This window comes from Colossoma macropomum, unplaced genomic scaffold (genome assembly GCF_904425465.1).
Source record: "Colossoma macropomum unplaced genomic scaffold, Colossoma_macropomum, whole genome shotgun sequence".
Taxonomy (NCBI): Eukaryota; Metazoa; Chordata; class Actinopteri; order Characiformes; family Serrasalmidae; genus Colossoma; species Colossoma macropomum.
In genome coordinates this window covers 37,462,015-37,488,500 of record NW_023494803.1, presented here as the reverse complement: position 1 = coordinate 37,488,500, position 26,486 = coordinate 37,462,015, and the positions used below count along the sequence as shown (strand labels likewise).

At 39.1% G+C, this 26,486-nt stretch overlaps 1 protein-coding gene across 1 annotated transcript in view; it reads left to right on the top strand.

Moving 5' to 3' along the window:
* Positions 1-26,486, top strand: part of adck1 (aarF domain containing kinase 1) — a 222,125-nt gene that overhangs the window by 193 nt on the left and 195,446 nt on the right. The window contains exons 2-3 of the mRNA XM_036593171.1: positions 772-911; positions 1,120-1,203. Of these exons, the coding sequence (XP_036449064.1) occupies positions 780-911; positions 1,120-1,203 (216 nt within the window). The 5' untranslated portion in view covers positions 772-779. The remainder of the gene's footprint in view (positions 1-771; positions 912-1,119; positions 1,204-26,486) is intronic.

Here is a 26,486-nt window from a genome sequence, read left to right as displayed (position 1 = left end):
ATTAGGTGTACAGTAGCTGCCTGACAACGTGCTGAGCTCAGGATTAATCAGGATTTTTAATGTTCTGTGAAGCTTTTACTGCTGCAAAGAGTCTCTCATCCTCAACAGACGGTGTCTGCTGTGTTTGGCTTATAGCTCTAGAAATAAAATGCCGTAAAATGCCCTGTCTTAGCTGCATCGTGGAGTTCTGCCGCTGTTTCTTTTGCTCTGAACTCTCTGGTTGGGGGTATTTCACAAAGCAGGGTCTCTCAGTTTAGCTAGATAATTTAAGCCCAATGTCAAGCCTGTCAAAAGAGCTGAGGGACATTCTTACTGGACAGTCCTCATCTTTGGGGTTAAGCTATCTGGCCAATGGAGAAATCCTGCCTTGTGAAATAACCCCCTTGTGTTTAAAGACAGGAAATGGTAAACAAACATGCTGTTTATTATTTCCAGTAAGACTAAAGGTTCAGCACAAGGCAGATAACTGTTTAGAGAAAAGAAACCCCCATTATTTCACCATGAGCATTAAGCATTTGTGCATATTTATTGCATTTTTTTGTAGCATTAACACCCAACACCAGTGTTAACTCACTCAATTTGATTGCATTATTATTGTTGTTGGTGTTTTTCTGTTGCTACATTAACAATGGTCATAATATACCGGTTTAATAGTTAATTGTTTAATAATAGTACATTTTATTATTACTGTTGTTATTATTTGTTATTGTTTTTTTGTTGTTGTTTGAAGATATTTTATATTTTATAAATTGTATATATATTTTCCTTCAGTGCCTCACATGGCTGGGCGACTTCTGAAAGTCTCATCTGTGGCTACCGCAGTCTTTGCCTCATCCGGATTCTACCTGTACAACCAGAAAGTTGACCTCAATGACCTCAGCATCGTCAGATTTGGCAGAGCGGCCACCACGGTAAAATAATCGTCACCCTCACTGTTATATTAGACCTTGATCTTTCAAAACTGTTCACAGTATCCCACTGTGTGAGCCTGAGACTTCAAGAACAGTCAGATTACAGTAATTTAGAAAGTCATTTCTATTCTAAGTGTTATACTGTGAAATGTTTTCATGTGGGTTTTTTTAAAATTTATTTCTTTTTCAAAATTGTCTTTGTTTTCAGACGGCTGTCATCAGTTACGACTACCTCACTGCATTCAGAGACGTTCAGTATGGGACGGAGAAATACTGGGCGCTCAGATCTGAGGTGAGTTATGTGTCTTTTTTTATAAAAATGTAGTACACACTCCCGTGCAAACAAGTGCCAAAACATAGAGCTTTTAATGGTCTTAACAACAAATTATTAGTCAGTAAATGAATTAACTGATAACTCTTAATTAAGAGTTAAACAAATACATAAAGTAACCTAGAATGGGTGGGCTTTTCCTTTGATTTCTTTAAATGGTGAAGTCTTGTGGGTAAACTTGCAGACAACCTTTTATAAGAAGAAGAGTCAGTATTTTTCCACTCAGCACTGGTGGCTTCACACAGGTGAAAAACTTTGCCAAGTTAGTTTGGGTTTAATGTAAATCAGAATATTCTGTATACAGTTTAAATCTGGACTTAACCTGGACTGAAAACCAGTATTTTGGGCTTTGGCCATTTTTTTGCACAGGAGTGTATTTTGTCTTTTAGGGTGTGTGATCTCTTAGGCTTAACCCCTAACTTTAAGGCATTTAGAGGCCGTAGATAAGTACAGGTGGTTCCAAATTTAATATTTATTGTCATGCTAACATAACTAGTTGGCCTTCATGGGCTCAACACAGAAGAGACCATGCCAATAAGGAGTAATAAGCAATGCACAAATCACAGAAAATAATGAATCTAGCCTGAAGGGCTGCTGAAAGTGATGGATCATGATTGCAGTGAGTGATTTAGAGATTCAGATTATTTACACATGACCAAAGTACAGAATCACTCATTAGCTCAGTGTGCACCCATGAACTTGAACAGTTTTAACATGTCCCAGCATATTTACTGTATCGCTGCTGTCTAAACAAAACCTTGTATCTCCGTTTTTGTTGTTTTTTCAGTTTTTGACATAATTTGAAAATGCCTGTTGCCCTTTACGTTGTATAGAAATTTCATGATCAGTGGACCAAAAGAAACGGCCCAAAATTACTTGGAAAAACAACTTGCTCCATTGACTTACATTGAAAGTAAAGTATGTTTTTTCCTTCTCCTGTGAAGTTACCATTTTAGAGATACGAGGTTTTGTCCCGACAGCAGCGATATACATTTTAAAATTGTAGCGTCGGTGTCTAGTAAGACACAAAGGGGGCCATGATTCCACCACAAGAAGTACCCCTTGTTAAACACCACATGGAAAGGCACATACAAAGCGTCACCACCACCCACAGGCTTCACCCTGACTGTAGACCAGCCCCCAAGAACTAAACACACCAACAATCCACAACACAGAATAACAAACAACTCATATACACACCTTACAATGATAAACAACAACATTAACATCAACAAGGCCCTTTTCTGGAGGGCGCTCTCCTCCCAAGATCCTCCTTGAGTGGCCATCAGCATGGCCATGCCTCACAAGCTTCCAGAGGTCAGCACCAGCCAATAGCGGGTCGCTACGGTATTTTTAATAAGAAAGTGAGTTACATGGCTAAAGATACTATTTTAGACTTGAACAGGATGTCACACCCTTCAAACAGTTTGAAGCCTAATTACTTAAAATATAAGACATTTTTCTGTCTGTTAATGATTCTCCATCCACACTTGCTCGGCCCAAGTTGACAAAAGTTTGGATTCCTATTTTAGGAGTGCAGAAATGCCAGAATTTGTTTAGTTATGTGTTTCTAAAGGTATTATCAATGATTTCACAGTTAAAATGTTGTGTTTGGGTAATATTATTTGCATAATATTTCACATTAATAGCAGGATTAAATGGTACTGTTAATTCAAATTAAACATGTGGGCTACTGGTGGCCTACACAATGTCTTATGAGTTATTGTTTGAGTTTGTGTGTGCTTAGTCCCCTGTATTTAGAGATCGATCTGTCTGATACACAGTGACCTCGCAACATAATGTGAAGCAAAGGCAAGTAGGACATGTAATAACAATAGCGTAACGTTGACCTAAGCATGTACTATAAGTATCATAGTGGATTCCTTTATTTTGTGTAATGCCTGTATTCATTCCTGGAGGGTAGTAGAGAATTTGTTTGAGTAGTTTGAGCAAAGTCCTTCAAGGTGGTCATCTTAAGTGAAGTGATTCAATTAAAAATAGCTCATTTTAAGGCTTATTATTAAAAAAAAACAGTCGGTATCAGCTGAGATTTAGGGTGTCAGTGTCGGTATCTGTAGAGAAGATGTGATATCTTGTCATCCTACTGTTTTTACATTTGAGTTGTTGCCGAGCTCCTGCTGCCGTACACAGGTGATCAGGCTGGGTGCTGTAGTTACAGGTTTGGTTGGCCAGTTGGGGGTGCAAATGTCTTGGGGTTGGAGGAGGTTATACAGAAGCTCATCCAGTGGTGGGACTGGTTTGTGATGTAGCTCTACACTGATACTGTGTCTGATTTTACTGCTTTATACAAGTTTATTGTGATTTTGGGGTGTGGCTCTTCCTGCTTAAAGCCACCCTTGCTGATTTTAGTGCATTAGAGTCGTAACCTTATCAACTGATTTGCCAAAAAGCTTTGAAGCTTTGAGTTTTGAAGGTGATGTGCAGGCTATAGAGCACATGGGTCAGGTTCCAGTCCTTGTGGGCCAAAACGCTGCAGATTCCAGCATGTTACCTCATTAAACACACCTGATTCAGCTCATCAGCTAAATAGCAAGACCTTCATGAACGGAATTCTGAATGTCAGATAAGGGTAAACGCTAATCTCCGCAGCTCTTTGGCCCGGAAGGTCCCCAGTTTGACACGCTTGCTATTGAGCCTTCATTACAATTGTGGAACCAAAATTTGCATGTTTTGAAGCTATTTGCTGTTTTTGCTGTTTACACCATAGTGTTTGTTAACAGTACAGTCAGAATATTTAATATAATGTAATGTAATGTAATATTATGTAATATAATATATTGCCTTGTGATGGTTTCCTTAAACTTTCAAGGCACGTGAAACAGAGCTGCATGTTTGTTACGTAAAGATGACATCAACAAAATGGCTTTAAAACATCCACGTGTGGCTTTAATTTCTCTCATGCATCTCATATACAGGCCTGTGGCTGTCATTACACAGTTGCCTGCAGTTATTTGAGCTGATCGCAATTATTTTCCGCAGTTGTTAGCTTTCACATTCATATGTTTACATCTCAATAAACACCATTTAAATTGGGTATTTTTATCCTTTGGATTGAGGCAAATTCTGGAAAATGAAAGAAGGCAGAAAACACATTTACTGAGACACAACATGAGTCTTATGGAGACTGTTGTATCTTCTGACTGCTGGCACCTTTAGAGGGCGGCGGTGAGTAATGTTTGTTTATTTGAGCTTGAGCTGTGGTTAGGAGCTAGGAAGCGAGATAGCTAACCAGCCAATTTGGCCACTTTAGACTTGTACGTTTAGTTATACACAGCAAATAAAACTGTTTTAAAGACTGTTAAATTGTTATTATTTACATGGCAATTAATCATCACATTAAATTCCATTATTATGACAGGCCTTGTCATGTAACATTTATATCACATTTTGTCCCTAAATGCTACGTACTGTAAAAGGTTTCTTACATTTCTGCTGAATATTATTGAATGCCATTGTTATCATTACATGCACCCAATTTAATCACTTCATTATTAGCACTAATTGATGTTATAAATACATACAACTGAAATTCAATACTGACTTTCAGATTAGTTTATTTAAATAAATAACTGGTCTGCGGATCATCAAAACAGGAATAAGGCAATTATTTTTGTAATGGCATAAACATTCTCTCTGTCCATTTCCCTCTCTCTCTCGCTCTCTCGTTCGCCCTCAGATACAAACACACACTCATTTCATGCTCATTTGTGGTAGGACAGCATTAAGAAGCATAAACTTACAACCTTTAGCTATTATTTTGCTTTCTAGCAGTGCCACCACTCAGCCACCTTTAATGCATATAAAACATGCAGACATGCATCTTCACAGCAGCGCTGATCAGTAATAACTGTGCCAAATCTTAATCGCCATGTTGATCAGTCTGTAATGCTGACATCCCGAACCAGTGCATGGAATTTAAAACATTCCCGAGTGGGGCATAAACAAGCTGGCCGGCTAATAGCACACACAGTAACTGTAAATGCCAGGTAATATTCCCTTTGCCATTTTCACCCTGGTGTAAAAAGGCCGTTTGAGTAGCTCCGTGCAGGTACAGTGGAGCGGCCAGTGCAGGGAAAGGTCAGTGTCTCTCTCCAGGCAGCCGCTGAACCCTGAAGAGCGACGATAGGCTGGCTGTTCTCTCCGGCAGGCCTGAGTGTGGCTGATGGGACGCTGCTCGCTCTCCCCCTGGGCCTGCTGTCAAGCCTCACTACACACGCTGATTAGAATTAATGCAGCTCTCCTGCTTTAATACAGAGAAGAGATTTGCCTCGTAATTATTATAAAGTCATGGAGGTGATCCAGTTCGCTTGGTAGTATAAGGGTGTTTCAGATCATTATTAGGTTTTTCAGTGTTTTTTTTTTTTTCCTCCCCCTTCAGAGCGTCAAGCCTGGACAAATAAACAGATACATTATCACAGAGTGATGCCCTGATAGAAATGAGTCACTTTCTAATTGTTGAAGGACGCAGTGACATCACTGATCACTCTGCTCATCTAAACACATACGGTGCTATAACAGTGTTATAGACATGTGCTGATATATTCAATAAGAAGGTATATAGCGATATTCAACACAGACAGTGACTGTGTTTACGTGTACTTAATAATCCGATAACTGCTGAAAATCAGATTTTGTCAGTAATCTGATCAGCGCGTTTATATGCAATTGAGTAATCAGATAATGGGGAATCTCTCGGTCTACATGAGTCAGACAGTAATCAGATTTCTGCTTTGCAAGCAGCCAGTAAACCAGTAAACGAAACATAAAACTCAAACTTCATGCTGCTTTTTTTTAAACATCGAGTCACTTTACCTGAAAATATGAACATACATCATCTAGACGATGAAGAATATTTAAATCCTTCATTTCAACAAGCATGTATTTGGTTTCAGTGTCACTCCACAAGTGTTTTGTTGCGTCTCGTGGCAACAATACTCGCTTATTTCCGGGACCGATGTCTATTTTCGCGCATGTGCAGACTGAGAAATCCGAAAGAAATCAGAGTACGAGTTCACATGCACTGAAAAATCTGATTACTGAGCTAAAATCCAGCTCTCTTTATCAGATTTCTTAATTGGATTTCTAGACCTTACTCAGATCCAAGAAATCACAGTATGCTGTTTACATGATCACTTGAATAATCAGATAACTACAGAAATACAGTTATGATCGGATTATTGAGTGCATGCAAACACACTCAGTGTTACTATCGTGGACACTTTGTAATATCTCATGCTTTATTTGATGTCTTTACAGCTGCTTTAGGTTGTTATTCGTCTGAGGGCCTTCATAACTCATAGAAAAGGTTGCAGTGCTGTCTTTTCGGACTCAGTGTGCCGTCTAGAGTACCAAGGGTCTGCCACATGTTCCAAATAAGAAAGAAAAGTCTTGGGGAAGCCAAAAACATGACGCCTGATTGGACAAACAGATTCCAGAAATGAGTGAAGTCTGCTGTGTCACTATACAGACAGCCATCAGGGAAGTTTGATTGTTTTCAAAGACAGAAATCTCCAAAATGTATAACCGCCAACACATTGTTGTTATTAAAGATTACATTCTGAACACCACATGTACAGTTGTATGCAAAAGTTTAGGCACCCTTGGCCAAATGCACGTTTTGTTGGTTTTCAAAGTGAAAATAATTTAACACATCCTCTACAGGGAGCAAACATCTGCATTTTTTTCATGCACTCATGTTATTGTTTACTTGCTGAATTTAACATACTGGGAGAAAAACACAAATCCTAGCCTGTGTAAAAGTTATAGCACATTTAATTTTTTATGTTTTTTTTTTCCTAATATGTTAAACTCAGCAAATAAATATAAATTGTGCACTAAAATATATATGAAAAGGTCATGGTTATGGTTATTCCCTGTAGAGAACTTATTTTCACTCAGAAAATCAACAAATCATAATTGGAAGGAGGGGCGGTATTTAGAATTTGTATATGACTGTATAATTTTTCTGATATAATTATGATCTGTTTTGTGGACTGTTTATAGTTAATAAGTTCGTCGTCAGTCCTCCGGTCCGGTCTCGGTCACAGCAATTTCTCAAGGTGACTTGAACTGCCAAAGTCTAGTGTGACTGTGGCTTCAGGCCTAGACCAGTTACGGATGATTGTAATTCAAGTGTTGGCTTGTTAAAAAAAGAATCACTTTCTTATTGTTGGTGGACACAGTGACCTCACTGATCATATAAAGACCATCACTGTCATTATTTTTTTTCCCCCACTGGCTTGTGAGCGTTAGGGAAGAATGTATAGGTTATTGCCATTCAAGATGCCCTGTTAGAAATGAAGTCCTTTCTGTTTGGTGAAGGACAAATCACTGATTGCTCCATGAATAAACATTTTCAGTTCTGCTCACTAAGATGGAGCTTTATCTGATTTTCCCCTCACGTTTCCATGTGGACATTAAGCATGGACAAATAAACAGATTCATCACTGCTGTTCAAGTGACGCCGTGTTAGACATGAATCACTTCGTAAATGTTGAAGGACACGTTGAGATCATATGGCCCGAGAACATTGACGATAAACACTTGATGTGTTGCTAATTAGTAATTGGTCAAATGACTGGTTTTGATTTGTCGGCTCATGTGGCGAGAGTGGTCTGGCTCGGTTTCAGAAGGACATGCATGTCTCAGTGCACCATGAGAAGTGCGTAGGAGAGCGTGGGGCAGCTCCCAGCTGTTGTGCCGCTCTAATGGCCGATGCGTGCGGCTGCTCTTGTAATGAGGGGCGTTCCACGCAGTTAGCTGTCTCGTGGCTCTCTGAAGACCCGGCCAGATGCTCTTTGTGCCTCTGAAAAGGCTTTCTCATAGACCATTAAATCACCGTTCACGCTTGTATTGTGTTGATCAGATGATGCAAGGTAGATTGAAGACTCATATGAGCCAGTCTCGCTTTTGCACTGACCTCCTGTGACTCGTTTGTCAAGCCTTGCTTGTGTGGCGTAGGGCTTTTAGAGGCTACCATTTATGGGTTTCATCAAGAGTGTGAATCATTTTAGGTTGGAAGTCGTCACCACTCAAGATAATGTGGTTTCCTTAAACAGTTTCTGTGTTGTACTTGGATGATAAGCAAGACAGATGTAGACCAGTTTGTCGCTGAAAACCTCGTATCTCCAAAAAAGATAACTTTACAGGAGGAGGAAAAAAACTACTTCACTTTTAATGTGAGTCAATGGAACCAGACTTTTTTCCCCAAGTCATTGTTGGTCATTTCTTTTGGTCCATTCATCATGAAATTTGCACACAATGTAAAGGGTAACAGGCATTTTCATATTATGTCAAAAACGGAAAAACGACAAAAATGGAGATACAAGGTTTTCTTTCGACAACAGCGTTATGTAAACAACAACAACCAATTATAGTAGCTGCATAACTATATAGTAACAAGAAGCTGATTGAATGCCATTCTAATAAGACATTACCTTAATTTTTTATTTATTTTAACAGATTGATTTTTTTTTTCTCCCCTAATATTCTTCTTAAAACTATATTGCGCAATGTAGCCTCAGGGCAACAAACCCATTTTCTTCACTTTACAGTGACTTAATGTGTTTTTTCTAGACAATAAAAAGGTTAATTATGAAGGAAAGAATTTGAATAAACAAATAAAATGCCTTATTTGGTCACCATACCACTTAGTGGGTGTTTTTAAACCTTTTTCTGACATAGTGCGGGGTGTGGATGGCACTTGTTTCTGTATTGGACAGTTTTAGAAAAGCAGTTTTTATTATCATTTTTAATCTCTCAAAAATATGATTCACATGTGTCAGAGCTCATTTTTTAATATTCAGTATCATATAAATGATTTTACTGCTTAAATATGTACGTGTCCTACAAGCAACATTGTGCGACAGTGGAATGAACACAGCCAACAGCAAGTAAAGTGTCACTTTTGTAGCCAGCTGAGAGAACACTGCAGTAAATCTTCGGGTTTTCACTTAGAATATCTTTTTATATTTTTAATTATTTTTTTTGCATTTTGCTTGCTTAGGAAATCGAACTTAAATATTTTATGTATATTTTTGGCTAGAAGCCTATTCCACTTATATGGCACTCAGCATACAGTATATTTTACTACTCTTATTAGTAGTTTTTTTATTTTGAGTATGTTTTTAACCTTTAATTGTGGTTTTAAAGGATTGTTTAGTGTGCAGAAAATCAGAATATTACTTCACGATGTGGCATCATAGTAACACAGATTCTTTGAAAATAAAATAGATTTGATCTTTTTTTTAAAAAAAAACATTTTTACTATATTCAAGGTAAAAAAATGTATTTACTCCTTTTGTTTGGTTTCATATTTTTATATAAAAATATCCTGTTTTTCATATGCCTTTATATCATTTCTATCCATTGCACCCATTGTTGCCTCAAGGCAGCATACCCTAAAAAGGCCGAACACATTATTTTTTTAATGATTTTTATTTTTAACAATCAGATCTGTTTCATGCAAGAAAACTGAATCAAACATAAAAGAATTGCTTTCCTAATGCATAATGCATTAAAATATATCAGTGTACCTTATATTTTTTCATAGTCATGTGACACTGTTGTCTATTCCAGCCTCAGAAAAACTAAATATTATGATACATATAATGTATTATGATGTTTTTGCAACCTGTAAATTCTGCTCTGGCTGTGCTTGCTGTGGAATATGACACCTGACTCTCCTCACTTTCACGCTCATTCTGTAGCTCTTGCTATTTAGACCCACATATTGCTGCTTCTCTTGTCGGTCGTGAGCTGGAACGGCAGGTGTTTATCTGGCAAAGCCTCCAAAAACTGATAATATCCATGATCGCTGTTCCTCAGTGAGATCCTCTGTTGTTCCTTTAACCCTTGCCTGCTGGCTGTATGAACTGTTAGGAGAAACAGTTTTTACTGCGGTGTCACTACAGCCTGTGTAGCTGCGGAACAGAGCTCATCAACCGTGTGAGAGCCACACTGGAGATTACGCTTGTTATCTCTTTTAGAACAGCCACTGGGGAATAACGCGACGCTTCCGTTTGATGGTAGACGCACCTAGAAGAGCTCTCACCTGACGGGTGTCTCTCTCTCTTTTTCAGCATATCCATTTTTACAGTGTGCTGTGGAGTGATTGTGTAAAATCTCGCTGGTTTTAATCCTATTATTACTTACCGATGCTAATAAATATAGAGCAGTGGATCCCTCCAGGATTTAGGAAATGTGGAAATGGCTGGAAAAATGTGGAAATTTGTGGAAATGGTTGACATCAGATTAAAATCAGGGAAAATGTTTGCATATGAAACATTAAAATGGCTGAAATTAATCATGTATTCTTAAAACAGTTGATGTTGAGGTGTTTAGATTCTCATTCAGTCTTATGCTGCATATATTTGTGTATTCACATTACAGTTGATTAAAGTTGTTTTCACCTCTAGTTATGTTTTCTAAAATCCGAACCAGAATTTGGGTTTTCGTGTATCGTTCGGTTCGGTAGGTTAAACATGTGGGTGTTTGCTGATTTAGCAGAAATTAGATTGGGATAGAAACACTGTTACTTTCACATTAGAGCTAAAAAACTCAATTTTCAGCTTTCACTAGCCTGTCACTGTATAAAATCCAGATATATCCTTCACATATTCTTCATATAACTGTATTATCTTACCCCTACTTTGGATTAAGATGGAAATGCTTAACATTCATGAATCATAATTAAAGCGATAGTGTTTTTATCATGATTGACTGGTTTGTCCATTTGAATCTAACCCTTGTGTGGTGTCTATGAGACCCATTTTTGATGTTTACCAAAAGAAAAAATAATGTGATTTATTATTATTTCCACCTCAGATTCCTTGCCCTTTGCTCATTTTCCTGAAGAACATGTAAAATAACACATTTTCGGTGACTTCACACTGTTCACCCCCCACACATTTATATTACACATGTGGGGAATAAAAGTGTGGAGGTGCTGTGTCCTTCACTCTGTTCTCCTCCTACGTAGTCTGCTGTTAGTGTGTGTGTGTCTGTGTGTTTATGTGTTTATATATGTGTGTGTGTGTGTGTGTGTTTGTGAGGGTGGACAACATGGACAGGCTGCTGACTGGCTACAGCTGCTAAAGGAGAACCCTACTCTGGACACTTGTGATATTTTAAACATCTGGTATTTTTACATAAATTGTTATGGCTGTCCTCGATCCATGTGCTAAAATCAAATGCACTGCTTTGCTATTATTTTATGGCTCGTCTGCTGATATTAGCAGCAGCTTGTGCTGCAGGAGTGGTATTGGTGTCAAGGGTCAAATGTTAAAGATGCAGCTGATGTGCTGCTAGAAGAGAAAAGCTTGGACTGATGTTGAATTCCCTCGTTTGGTGCAGACCGCCCACAAAAAACTGCAGTTAAAAAACTGTAGCGAACTCTGTTTTAGTTTAGCGAAATGAACGCCCTTGGCTGAAGGGATGAGCTGAATTTCTGTTTAAACTGCACTGCTAGATTTGATTTATTGGGTGCTAACGCACACAGACCTGCTCGTCCTCACGGATACAGAAATCTTTTGAAAACGTTCTTTCTTTCTCTGTGTTTTCTTACAAAGTCATCCAGCCTCAGTATCAGTGTTTGGACTGTCATGCATGGTTTGTTCATGAGTTGTTCCTTTATTTGTTTCTGCACCTTTCACACGGAGTAAAGCGGGATGTTTGAGAGCAATGCAGAAGGCATCTTGTGGCATTGTTGATGTTGATAAAAGTGTGATCTAGAAGACTAAATAGGTATTTAATGTTTGAAAAAGCACTGCAAAATAGGACTGCAACAGATGACTAATTTGATAGTCGAAGAGTCTATTGATTATTAAAACGAATAATCGATTATTTAGATTATGAATCGCTCAGTTACCAAATAACTCTTATGTAGCTATCAGCTTTAAAAATTTTGCTTGAGGTTGTTTTATGCATTTTCTAACTATCAATGAAGACAATAAAGATCAATAACTGATTCAAAAATTCAATATTTAATTAACTTTCCTGCCAAATATAAATAAAACTCAAGTCAAAGTCAAAATTTTAAACATTTTTTGTATTTTGTGAGTTGTTGGAAAAAAAACGTTATGACATGAACTATTATTTATTGACGGGCTACTGGCCACACCTCTTTTTCTCCCGATTAATCAAAGCCACAATGAACCAAATCATTGTTAGTTGCAGCTTTAGCCTTTTAACTTCCATGCTTTATACTAGCTTTCAGTTTTGTAAAGATATTTGCAGACTGACGAGTTCATTCTTAGAAAATGGTTGCATTTTCTGCTTCTCATGATTCAAGTAACCCAGACACATTAAATGATGTTGAGGGATGGTCAAACGAAACAAAAGGGTGGTCTTCTGAGGCAGGTAAGTGCCCTTGCGCTGTTGATTCTGCTGCCACACCTGTACTAAAAGGTCATAGTATAGTTATGTGTGGCTCATTGTGCCAAACAGCAGAAAAGAAAAGAGTTCAGAATCAGCCGTAAATGATCATGATTGGTGCCACCCTAGTGGTGTAATCCTCAGCTGCATCCTCCTTTCTGCATAAGCTGGAATAAATCTTGTAGTTGCTGAGCATCCTCTCCCTCTTCTTCTTCTGCTTCTGCTGCTTTTCAGAAACAATCATGCAGTAGCTGCTGGAGGCCGCGGTGAGCCGAGGCGCTCTCAGGCCTGCTTTGATTACAGCGCGGGGAACACCTGCAGCTTTAGACGACGGCATCGCTTGCACACTGTGTCGTAGCCTGTGTGAATAATGCATGTAGTCCAGGCGGGAGGCCAGGTGCGCCCGGCTTTCCCTCTGTCAGGCACTCATCAGAGCATACGTATGTAATCTGTTTTTCCTAGTGCTGCCTGGGTATGGGGTAAAAGACACCACCTCCACCTGCTGCTCGAAATTCCTCGCCCTCCATCCGCTCTAACCGCTCACTGCGGAGTGTGTGAAATCTTGGCGTGGCACACTGACTGTCCTCTACACACTCACTGTAGCAGAACACGGGCAGCAATAACAGGATTGACAGAACTTATAAGGGAGCACAGCATTTGTTATTTGTTGTTTGTACTTATGTAATATTCTGTAGCATAGCAGTGCATCACTCAGCCTTGTCAGTTATGACAGAACTCACAAAAGTCAGAAGTTTTTAAATATAATTTCCATGTTTTCATTCATCATTGTTTTCTCACTACAATCTCCAGCATGCAATATGCAAATACACAGTACAACCATTAGGAATCCCTCTACTGTGATGAAGAACTCCATTAATGTAATATATATATATATATATATATATATATATATACACAGTGGAGGAAATAAGTATTTGATCCCCCACTGACTTTAAAAGTTTTAATACAAAAAAATAAATGAAACGTCTCATAATTTTATGCCAGCTTTATTTTAACAGTGACACATAGAATATCAAAAGAAAAACTGAGAAAATTACATGAAATGAGAAATAAAAATTAATTTGAATTTCATTAAAGGAAATAAGTATTTGACCCCCTAGTAAAACATCATTTAATACTTGGTGGCAAAACCCTTGTTGGCAAGCACAGCAGTCAGACGTGTCTTGTAGTTTTTTATAAGGTTTGCACTTCAGGAGTAATTTTGGCCCACTCCTCTCTGCAGATCATCTCCAAATCCTTAAGGTTTTTAGGCATGCATCTGGAAACGCGAAGCTTCAGCTCTCTCCATAGATTTTCTATGGGATTGAGGTCAGGAGACTGGCTAGGCCATTCCATGACCTTGATATGCTTCTTATGGAGCCACTCCTTTGTTTCCTTGGCTGTATGTTTTGGGTCGCTGTCGTGCTGGAAGACCCATCCACGACCCATTTTCAGTGCCCTGGCTTAGGCAAGGAGGTTGTCACCCAGGATTTTGCGATACATGGCCCCGTTCATCTTCCTGTCGATGCGGTGAAGTTGACCTGTGCCCTTAGAAGAAAAACACCCCCAAAACATAATACTTCCACCACCATGCTTGACGGTGGGGATGGTTTTCTTAGGGTCGTATTCTGTATTTTTCTTCCTCCAAACACGTCGAGTTGAGTTGAGGTCAAAGAGCTCAATTTTGGTCTCATCTGACCACAGCACCTTCTCCCAGTCTCTCTCGGAGTCATTAATATGTTCATTGGAAAACTTGAGGCGGGCCTGGACGTGAGCCTTCTTGAGCAGAGGAACCTGGCGTGCACTGCAGGATTTTAAACCATTACGTCTCAGTGTATTACCAATGGTTTTTTTGGAGACTGTGGTCCCAGCTGCCTTGAGATCATTAACCAGCTCCTCCCGTGTAGTTCTTGGCTGATTTTTAGCCTTTCTCATGATCAATGAGGTGATGTCTTGCATGGTACTTCTTCCACTTCCGAATAATTGCACCAACAGTTGTCACCTTCTCATCCAGCTTCTTACTTATGGCTTTGTAGCCCATTCCAGCCTTGTATAGGTCAACAGTTCTGTCCCTGACATCTTTAGACAGCTCTTTAGTCTTGCCCATGGTGGAGATGTCACTGAGTCTGTTGGCAGGTGGCCTTTTATACAGGTGACAATTTGGGACAGGTGTCTCTCATGCAGGTAACGACTTCACTGAGATTAGGGTGTGTCAGTGGTCTGTGGGAGCCAACATTAGTCATGGTTTTTAGGGGATCAAATACTTATTTCCCTCAATGAAATGCAAATTATTTTTTATTTAAATATTATTTAATTTTCTAGATTTTCTTTTAGAAATTCCGTCTCTCACTGTTAAAATGAAGCTACTATAAAAATCATAGACTGTTCAATTATTTGTCAGAGTACAAACTTTCGAAATCAGTGGGGGATCAAATACTTATTTCCTCCACTGTATATATATATTAGTGCACTATGTAGGGAGCAGGGAGCCGTTTGAGATTCAGCCCCAGCGTGAGAAAAGTGGTGTTGTCAGACTGGCGGAAGACGACTCGCGGAGGCAATTTGGTGACCAACAAGTACTTATAAACTGAATGTTTACTCTCATATGAAAAGAAAAGTTTGAAAAAATCAACAGTGATTGGCGACCAAACGTTCTTCTCCTCATTCAGCGGTCAATTATTATTAATAATAACTTAAATACATATCTAAAACATTGTATATTTTAATATATTTTATGGTGGTTTAATAAGCCACTCGAGGCAGTGCGTTTCTGTGATTTCTGCGATTGCAGTGACCCACAGTCTCTCATTATTTTTATTACTTTAATAAACAATGTATTCCTTTTTTTTATTCCAAGCTGGGTTATATACATGCCTTATTTAAATCCCTGATTATGTAAAAGAAATGCTAAGGTGATTTTGGATATGTATATATTTGAATAACCATGTCTGCATCTAGTGTCCACTGCATACTTTTACAGTCCAAGCATGTTTTTTTGCCTTGTTTGCGCTGACCGCTTGACCCCGTTCCCATATTCACCGTGTTCACTGTTTTCCTCCACTCTGTTGGGTCAGTTTTTGTGCCACATCAACACCCAGATTCTCTGGGGATGGGGAGGCTGAAGGGAGCTGCTGCTGCCTCAGGGTCAACACAAACTACTTTGTGTATTCCAGGTCAGCATGCAGACTACAAACAGCAGCTCTTATTAAAACATGACTGCATGCTGTAGGAGAGATTACTGTAACTGCTTTGACAGGCCTGCTCAACTACCTAGATGCTAAATAGGTTGAACAGAGCCCTCTACATTTATGTCATTTAAATTGATTGAAATTTAATAGCAAATACAGTTTCTTTATGTTATGTTTGGATAGACACCTCAGTGTAGTTTGTATAGGTTTCATCTAAAGGGTCCATATCATGGACAACTACATTTTACTCTCTGTATGGAAACAGAAAGAGTTTGAAGTAGCATGTCAACGTTGTCTAAGATTCAACCGGTACACTCCCCAGTCCTGGTTCATCTGTGGAATTAAAGCTGCAAAAGGGCCCAGTTTAATTTTTTTTTTGTTTTTGTAATGTCGCAAAAAAAACAATGCATATACATATACATATACATATACATAGCCTACAGCAGTTTAGCCCTACCAAATTACATTGAAATTATGAGGAGTGTTTCAGCCTGGATTGCAGATTTAATGAGACACAATACAGGGCAGCCAATCAGAGCAGAGCTAATTTACATATCAGTCTTAAAGGCACAGTAACAAAAACAGATTGTTTAATTCTAAATACAAAAAAAGTTGGAAAATGGTAATTAAAATGAGCTATGACTGTTTTTGACATATAAAAGTGCATAAATGTTGTAAGTAGGCTTCAGAGATCCAAATGAAATGCAAGAAAAATGTAGGATATGGGACTTTTGAGGAATTTAATAAAAACTGAGATTTCATTTGCAAGGTAGTTGATTTTCACATCACATTCACAAGTTCTCATACTATAAATCTGTTTTTACATGAAGTCATACGCAAAAGTTTGACCACCCCTGATCAAATGACATGTTTTAATGAATTTCTATGTGAAAGTAAGTTAACATCCTCTACAGAGAACACATTTTTTATTTTATTTATTTCCAATATGTTAAACTCAGCAAAACGACACAGGCAAACTTTTTCACATTTTATATATTTTATTCCTCCAATATGTTAAATTCAGCAAAAAAGTCATCAAAACAGTAATTGTGCAGTAGAATGTGCAGAACTTTATTCTCTAACTGGGGCATATGGTAGTGAGAAAATATCAATGGACAAAAATGCATAAATTATACAAAATTGTGCATTTTATTCAAACGATAAAGTGAAATGAATACTACACAGAATACTACAACATAACAGGTAACATTAAAAGGAACTGAGGAATGTTGTCTCTCATGTTTTACGTCAGTCTAATTAATTGACTAGGAAATACAGATTCCCAAGGCTGTTCTCAGAAATAGACTATAGTCTATATGATACAGAGGTGCACAACTCCAGTCCTGGAGGGCTGGTGTCCAGCACAGTTTGGAGGGTTCCCTGCTCAAACACACCCACTTAACCTGGCAATTAACAGACAAGTGTAATCAGGTGTGTTGGAGCAGGTTAATCACCAAACTGTGCTGGAAACCGGCCCTCCAGGACAGGAGTTGTTCACCCCTGATATGATACATACGAAGCCTTCTTTTACCAGGTGCTTTGGAGAGTGTTAACAGAAATAACTCTGTCAAAGTGTGTTACTTCAGATCATGGTGCATGCGCTGAGGTTCCTGCCTGGCTTTTAATAGTATGTTTCATCCCCCAACATACTCCAAAGCCGCTGCTGTCCCAGGCCACACTGCCCCTCCACAGCTGACCCTGTAGTTGTGTTTTTCACTTACTTAAGGATGACTTGGCACCAGCTGCTTTTCCCCCAGAGAGCTGCTGTGTGGAATTATTTGAGGTGGAATGGTTTTGAATTTGGACTGCTGTTTGTATACGCTCGTGTATGAGTGTGTGCACCTCCTGCCTGTCTGCTGTAGCCTGATCTCTCTGAGACCTTGACCAGCCCTCACAGAGCATTTGCACAGCAAATTAGACTTCAGCGAGGGCTTATTCCACACGACTTCCCCCAGAGAAGCGGAGATGTCCTCCTCATGCCTCTCTCCGGCGCGAGCAGAGCAGGGCTGCTGTCTGAGATACTGATTGCTGGGTACCGGGTGAAGTGCAGAGGCTAGAAGGGCATCCGAGGACATTTAGCTTTAGCTCTGCTTATCCGCAAATGTTTTCTCAGGCCGCTCTACAGACTCGCCTCTCTGTAGATAAGGAGTTACCTCGGGCCTTGTTCCTAAACTGGATATTGAACGTGATTTCCATGTTCAGGTCTGTGTCAATCATAAAAGGAACCACTGTCCTAAAGCTCCCCAGCAAACACCCACATTTTAATAACATTGCTGGCCTTGTTGAGCGATGAAACCTACCAGACTGTAGTGGTGTCGTTAGGCAATTGGAAAGGTTGCCTAACGACACCACTACACCAAGGATTCATTTGTAAATCTGGGATTCAGGTGAGATATGTATTGGGAATTTCTGTTTGGTCCCAGCCAGTGCAAAAATGAATGAATTTTGAGTGGTATTTCACTAGTTGAATGGCTGGTTGCGAAACGAGTGGTCAGTTTGTTGATTACTCGGACTATCCCTGGTAACATTGAGCTTGTTACTTTGTTGAAATGTCTTATGTCCTTATGCTAGGTTATACTGGCAAATTGATGTTTAAAGAATTTTTTTAAATGGTTTAATCAACAAAAATGCAATATAATTTTACTCACCCTGTTAGATTTTTGCAGACCTTTGCTGGTGATGCCTACTCTCCGACCAAAAGCAGTCATCTCTGGCATTGGCATGGTGACCACTAAAATTTAGAATTGGCTGTTTACTCACAACTAGAACTTTTTAACGGATGTTAAAAGGATCGGAATCAGCTCAAGGGGGGCTCAACCTGGACTACGAACATCAAGTAATATTTGGAAGAACTCAAAGTTTCAGCTTCTGAGTGAAGAGTTGAAGATCTCCTTTCGCTTTTCCAAAGTTCACTTCCACAGTTTGGCTGTATTGTGAGAAGCAAAGGATGTTTTTCAGTTGTGGTTCTGTCCATTTGTTTTTTGCAGCGAGAACAATTTGGCACAACAACATGTCTGGATATTTTGCATTTTCATATCGTTTATTTATGAATAGACATGGGAAACATTTGTGAACAGTGTGAATGAGAGGAGAACATTCTAGAACAGTGTGAATGAGAGGAGACCATTCTAGAAAAGTGTGAATGAGAGGAGACCATTCTAGAACAGTATGAATACAAGGAGAACCTTCTAGAACAGTGTGAATGAGAGAACATTCTAGAACAGTCTGAATGAGAGGAGAACATTCTAGAACAGTGTGAATGAGACTAGAACATTCTAGAACAGTGTGAATGAGAGGAAAACGTTCTAGAACAGTGTGAATGAGAGGAGAACATTCTAGAACAGTGTGAATGAGAGGAGACCATTCTAGAACAGTGTGAATGAGAGGAGACCATTCTAGAGCAGTATGAATGACAGAAGACCATTCTAGAACAGTATGAAAGAGAGGAGGACGTTCTAGAACAGTATGAATGAGAGGAGTCCATTCAAGAAAAGTGTGAATGAGAGGAGAACAATCTAGAACACTGTGAATAAGAGAACATTCTAGAACAGTGTGAAAGAGAGGGGAATGTTCTAGAATAGTATGAATGAGAGAACATTGTAGAACAGTCTGAATGAGAGGAGACCATTCTAGAACAGTATGAATGAGAGGAGAACAGTGAACAGTGCAAATGGGGGAAGAACATTCTAGAACCATATGAAATACTACTTCCTCATTCCTAAAGACTCCCCACAGTCCCTCAGAGGTCCACAGACCAAACAGACATTGGGGTTTGTTGATGTTTGTTGGGGAACGCTGGGCCAGTGAGCTCTGGGCTGCACTGGTTAAGGTTTAGCTGAACACTGAAAGGCTGGACTCGGTAGTCTGACGCTCTCTCAGTGAGTCACAGACCTCATCAGTCGATGAGTGAGGAAAACACATTGAAGCTGATTGGCAGTAATGCAGTGGGGTTTGGTTTGACTCATTCCTTTAACAGGAGAAACAACACAAAGCGAGAAAACCATTTTCCTTCTTTCCACTGCCGTTTTTCAGTCGTTCTCTATGTCCTTGTCGAAGTGATTAATTGCTGCGTTGCACAGGTTTCTGTTTCACGGGAGTCAGTCTCTTGACTTGTGGAGATGGACAAAAAAAAACACGCCTGCGTTCCTGCTGGCATTTCTCTGAATCACGAGCCACTCGAACAGAACAGCAGCGTGACGTTTTTTATGAATGCGTGCTGGAGCCACTTTGAACCAATTTATTTTTGTGCTACAGGCTCCTGTTGTCGTGAGATCACTTTCAAAAAGAATTGATTGTGCATTTTTTTCAAAACCTGAAAGTACTACATTGGTTGTAACAATATATACATTAAGCTATATATACTATATGAGCTAAATTCTGTATATATGTATGTATGTATGTTTGTTCTACTGCAGTTGGAACAAAACCTCATATCTCCAAAATGGTAACTTTACAGGAGAAGGAAAAACATACTCTACTTTTAATGTAAGTCAATGGAACCAGACTTTTTCCCAAGTCATTTTGAGCCGTTTCTTTTGGTCCAATCATCATGAAGTTTACACACGATATAAAAGTCAACAGGCATTTTCAAATTATGACAAAAACTGAAAAACAACAAAAATGGAGATACAAGGTTTTGTTCCGACAGCAGCAATAAATAAATAAAGCTGCTGTTGGAACAAAATTATATATATATGTGTAAGAAAGTGCCTATGCATGTCGACCCCAGGCGTTTGTATGTCTTAGTTTAAAATACCTCAGTAACTGATGTGAGCCCCTGGAAGGGTCATTTGTTTCTCAGCAATGTCCCACAGGTCTCTCTGGCCCTCTCCTGATCTGACCCCGCCTTGTTAATTGTGATGTTGGACTGTAATTCATTAAGTCACTCTATTGGCACAGTGTGGTCGCAGCGGTGATGCGGAGGCTGGTAATGAAATGCTGGTCAATTTCCAGCATGATTTATGGTTAAGCACTCAGAAAAGGAGTTGAAGGTCATGAGAGACTTTTTTGGCTTTTGATTATCATTAGCTCAGGCTTCCTTGTTTTAAGGCCCTGGCATCTATCACATGCAGTGAGTGATACTATGAAAGAGCTATAGAGAATACTGAAAATAAAAAAGCTGTAGCGTAGCTATGAAGTCATGTAGAGCACTAATGGAATTAGTCAGCCTCGCCTACTCATCTAGTCTTGGTAGGTTTGGCTTAAAGGACTTGTATTCTACATCCTGTAGTGACAATTCATTTATATATATATAAATATATATATATATATATATATATATATATATATATATATATATATATATATATATATATGTGTGTGTGTGTGTGTGTGTGTGTGTGTGTACAACTCCATTTCCAAAGAAGTTGGGATGCTGTGCAAAATTTAAATAAAAACAAAATGCAATGATACGCAAATCATTTAAACCCTGTTTTTCTTTGTAAATAATACAAAGCCAAACATATCAAATGTTGAAACTGAGAAATTTTATTGTTTTTTGAAAAATACATACCCATTTTGAATTTGATGCCAATAACATGTTCCAAAAAAGTTGGGATGGGGGCAACAAAAGGCTGGTAAAGTTGTGTAATGCTAAAAAAAACACCTGGTGGTTAATTGTCATGATCTTTGGGCCCTCGGGCAGCACTGCATTAAAAACAGACATGATTCTCTAGTGGAGATCACTGCATGGGCTCAGGAACACGCGTGAAAACCACTGTCTGTGAAACAGTTCATCACTGTATCCACAAATGCAAGTTAAAACCTTAAGAACGCAAAGAAGAAACCACATATAAACAGGATCCAGAAATGCCGCCGCCTTCTCTGGGCCTGAGCTCATTTAAAATGGACTGAGGGGAAGTGGAAAAGTGTCCTGTGGTCCGACGAATCAAAATTCGAAATTCTTTTTGGACATCATTAACACTGTGTCCTCTGGGCTAAAGACCACCCAGCCTGTTATCAGTGCACAGTTCAAAAGCCAGTATTCATGATGGTATAGGGGTGCATTAGTGCACATGGCATGGGTGATGTGCACATCTGTGAAGGCACCATTAATGCTGAATAATATATACAGGTTTTGGCAACATATGCTGCCATCCAGACGACGTCTTTCTCAGGGAAGGCCTTTATTATTTCAGCAAGACAATGCCAAACCACATTCTGCACATATTACAACAGCATTGCTCCGTATTAAAAGAGTCCAGGTGCTAAACTGGCCTGCCTGCAGTCCAGATCTGTCACCCACTATAACATTTGGCGCTTTATGAAATGAAAAATACGGCAAAGGAGATCCTGAACTGTTGAGCAGCTGGAATCCTCCATCAAACTATAACGGGAAAACATTTCACTTTCAAAACTACAGCAGCGTCTCCTCAGTTCCCAAACGCTTACAGAGCGTTGTTAAAAGAAGAGGTGGTGAAACACATACATACATATATGCATGTGTCTGTCTGTGTGTATGTGTGTGTGTGTATGTGTGTGTGTGTGTGTGTGTGTGTGTGTGTTGTATTTTGTGACATCACAACAACAGTGAGTTCAAAAAGGGCTCTTTTTGCAGCTTTGTTTACATGTATGTACTGTAAAGCTTTAACAGTGTTTCTATGCTGTATGAAACTATTTTCTATTTAAAAGCCCATGATATGAGCCCTTTAAGCAAGTGAAACTGTTGTCACTTGAAGTTTAATAATATGGTCAATGAAGGTGTCGTATTCTGTTCCTTAATTCATTGACTGGCCTTGTAAATAACTTTTGTGCTACTGGACCACTGAATGGTTTTGAAAGTGCTTCTTTATTAATTCAGCTCTTCTCTTCAGTGGGAGAGCTTGTAGTAGGCCTGGATCGGTTGTATCTTGGATTAATAGGCTTTAAGACATGAGAAGGATGCTTAACCATTGGCTTAAATTTTGGGCCACAATAGCTGTAGAGTTTGTTAGCGCGTCCTACTGCGATTCCATTCGGACTGCAGATTACAGCTGCTCACGAAAGTATCTCTCAGCTCCCGCGAACGTAGAAATGTGTTATTCATCTCCAGGTAGTAATTTAATCCAATGAAAGGGCTTTTGGGAATGGAGAGAGAAAATGAGGGACAGTGCACAGAAGTGGATTGCATGCATGAAGGAACAAAGCTGTTGTCATCAGTTTGCAGGTTCTCTCCAGCTTCAGAAAGCCTGAGCATATGGAAGAGCTATATTTTCATTTTCTCAACTCTAAGCCCAACCCCGTTCCTGCTGCCTCAGTTTAATTGTTTTAAAACTTGTTTTTTTTTCTTTGTTTTTTTTTTTTTTAAACTTTGTGAAGTTGCAGTTCTTAACATTTTTTGCTTTTGGTTGTTTTAAAACCAAGAAACATGGTTTTCTGTGAAAAGTTGTCTAAAATATCTTGTAATCTTGAGACAATTTCAATAGAAAGGCTAGCAGTACTATGTTTGGTTGTTTATTTATTTATTTATTTATTGTTACTTTTACTTTACTTTTTAGCACATTTTTGTGATGAATAAAAAAGTCTGTGATTGGTCCTGTCTGAGCTATAAAAAAGCAATATAAAAAAAGCTATATATAAAAAAAGATTTTTTTTTCATTCGCCAAAAAAAAGTTTTTTATCATTATGCAAATAAAGTATGCATTAAACGGCCAATCATCATCGAAAATCATATGTAGAAATTAATCACTTTATTGAAATGAAAGAGTTTGATATGGTATGTAAACACTGTTTCAAAACACACTCCACATTTCTGTATCACAGCAGTTTAGCTCCACCAATCCCCATTTTTATATAGAGATTTTTTTAGCCTGGATGGCTTTTTGAATGACTCATAATACAGAGCAGTCAGTCAGAAGAGAGCTAGTTAATTTAAGGGATAAAGAAAGGTTTAAAAATGATAATGTAGAAACAATTTATGACTATTTTAGAAGGAAATTCCTCTGAATTTTTTCAAAAAACTACATATTTCAGTGGTTGAGATGGAAGCAAAGTCATTCAAAGTGGTTTGATGTGAAATGGTTCATTGTAGAGAAACTTACATACTCTGATTTCTTTACAGTGGTGGTGATCGGAGCCAGGGGTCACCATGACTACAATACAAATATAGCCATTTTATTTACTCTCCAAAACCACCAGTGAACCTACACGTCTTCTGAGTGTTTATATGTAATGTTGATGATGGTCAAATAGTAATAAATCTTAAAAAAAAAAAAAATTAAAAAATTTCTTCAGGGACTGTTTTGTCTCACAACACCCTCCATGTACCCCTCCTTTATAAATGAATTTAAAAATACATTTTAGTCCAAAATCGCGGTTCTTATCACCACTTATCACCAATGAGTTTCTCTAGAAAAAAGCATTTCACATTAAACCACTCAGAATGACTTCACATCTGCACTATTTAATTATATAGGAATATTGGAAAATATGTGAATTTCCCCTTTTTATCATCATTTTATTATCATAAGTGGACCCTAGAGACAAAAACTAAATAAAAAAAACAAAACAAAATAAAAGTGAAGACGTCCACAGAAAATATAGCACAGCCATCAAAGATTAAAGTGAAAAACATTACAAACACTCATATGAAGGCAGTAACTGCTCCACAGCTGTGTGCGCTGGCTGAGGCTTGTATGATTGCTCAAGACGAATTACTCCTCCCTCTCCGTTTAGCGAACATTAGAACGCTACTGATGGAGTTTCCAGCTTGGCCAGTGGGGGATGAGCTGAGCCGCAGCAGAACAAAACCGGACTCAGTGTCCTGCTGCGTTCTAGTCAGACTGCAATGAGGGCGCCCGGCAGCCTGGAATAAAAGACACAGTGGACTCCTCCTGAGGCTAATTTAGGGGATCAGGTACTTCAAAGGTGCAGAATCAATACGTCAAAGGCATTTTGTTTGAACTGTAAATTAGCCATCGGCTTATCACTGTTTGCATGTCATTGAAAACTCCATTACAGTCTTTGTGGTTGTCCGATTATTGGAGCTGCCAATACCTTCGCTGCTGCCCAGAGAAAACCACTGTCCTTTGAGTATGTGCTGGGAGCTGAACATCCTTGCTCCCCTTGTGTTTTTGTGGCGATGATTGCTCTGGTGCTGACTTTGCAGACTGCGATAGGAGAGGACACAACAGACACAAAACCATACGGGAGAATGCAGGCACTCTTTATCATAGCGTGATTAAGCAAACCTAAACACTTCCTCACTCTGAGGGACTCCTGTGAGGGGAATTGAGTCTCCACAGCTATTAGCATATCATTATAGAGAACGTGAACAGCTGATTCGGAAATTAAATGTAGCTTACTTAGCCCTAATGAATAATGCATATCAGATCAGCGCGGACCTGCTGACGGGCTAACGTTATTGGAAGAGAGGTGGAGAGGTGTTGCAATGTCAGAAGGGACGAGGCAAAGACGTCATATTTGTCGCATACTTGGGCCAATAAGTCAGCCTTGATGATGACAACCACATCCAAGTTCTTTAGTTTCTCTTCCTCAGCGGCACCTTCACCTTTGTGTTCACGTCACTCAGCTCAGAGCGGCTCAGATCAGAAGGATTTTAACAGAGGGGGGAAAGTGGGGGAAAAACAAAACTGTTACTAAAGTGCCAGATGTTAGCCGGCAAAAGTGGCATCAATTGTAATGCTGCAGCAAATGTGGGGTCGGTAAAAGTGAGAGCACAGCAGATGGACACTTACTTATAAATAGCTATATTTTGAGTAAGACTGAGTCAGAGCCTTTTTTTGAGCTTGAAGTTGTCCATAGCACACATTTTTTCCAGAATATATGACAGGTGATTGAAAGAAATCATTATAAAATGCGAAAATGAAAGTAGTGGCTCATTTTTCCACAGACGTGCCGACAAACGTGTCCGTTAAACTCATGCTAAAATAAGCTCATTTCCATTTTTAATACCTTTTTAATTGGGTATTTTCCTTTGCCAAAGCAATTTCATTGGACAGTTCAACATGCTTGGAAGAGAACCTCAACTGCCAGTTCTGTTACGTTGGCTAACAGACGCCTCTTTGGTTTGTATCTCCTCTGAGTGGAGGAGAGGAAGGACCATTCCACCTACCCAGTGAGAGAGAGACCAACTCTTGGACTCCCAACCACAGATGGCTGTGACGTCACTGGGGGATCAAACTTGCAACCTCCCGATGATAAGGTTTGCATTACTCGTGAGCCCCCAGTGGCGTAGATCGCATGTTGTTTTTGTTGTGCATTTAAGGTATTGCTAACGTGGTCACAAATTCAAGTCAAGTCAAAGTTTATTTATGAAGCGCTTTTTAGAACAGGTGCTATCACAAAGCAGCTTTACAGAAAAATCCGGGTCTGAGCCCCTATGAGCGTCGCCAAAGGCGACAGTGGCAAGGAAAAAAACCCTAAGAGTAAGAGGAAGAAACCTTGAGAGGAACCAAGACTCAAAAGGGGAACCCATCCTCCTCTGGTCGACACCGGATAGCAAACAATAACAGTAGAGAATGAGGTTTGACCATTAGTGTAATTGTCAACTTCAACCTGCCTAGTTTCAAACACCACAGTCCACCTTGGCAGCATAGCATTCCAAACTGGAACACTGTGTATCTGAACTCCAACCTACATTCATTGTCCAACCTCAGGACAAAAGCCTATATTTGTGGACAGAGCATGGATAGATCAGTTAATCTCTAGCATATTGTTCATTTC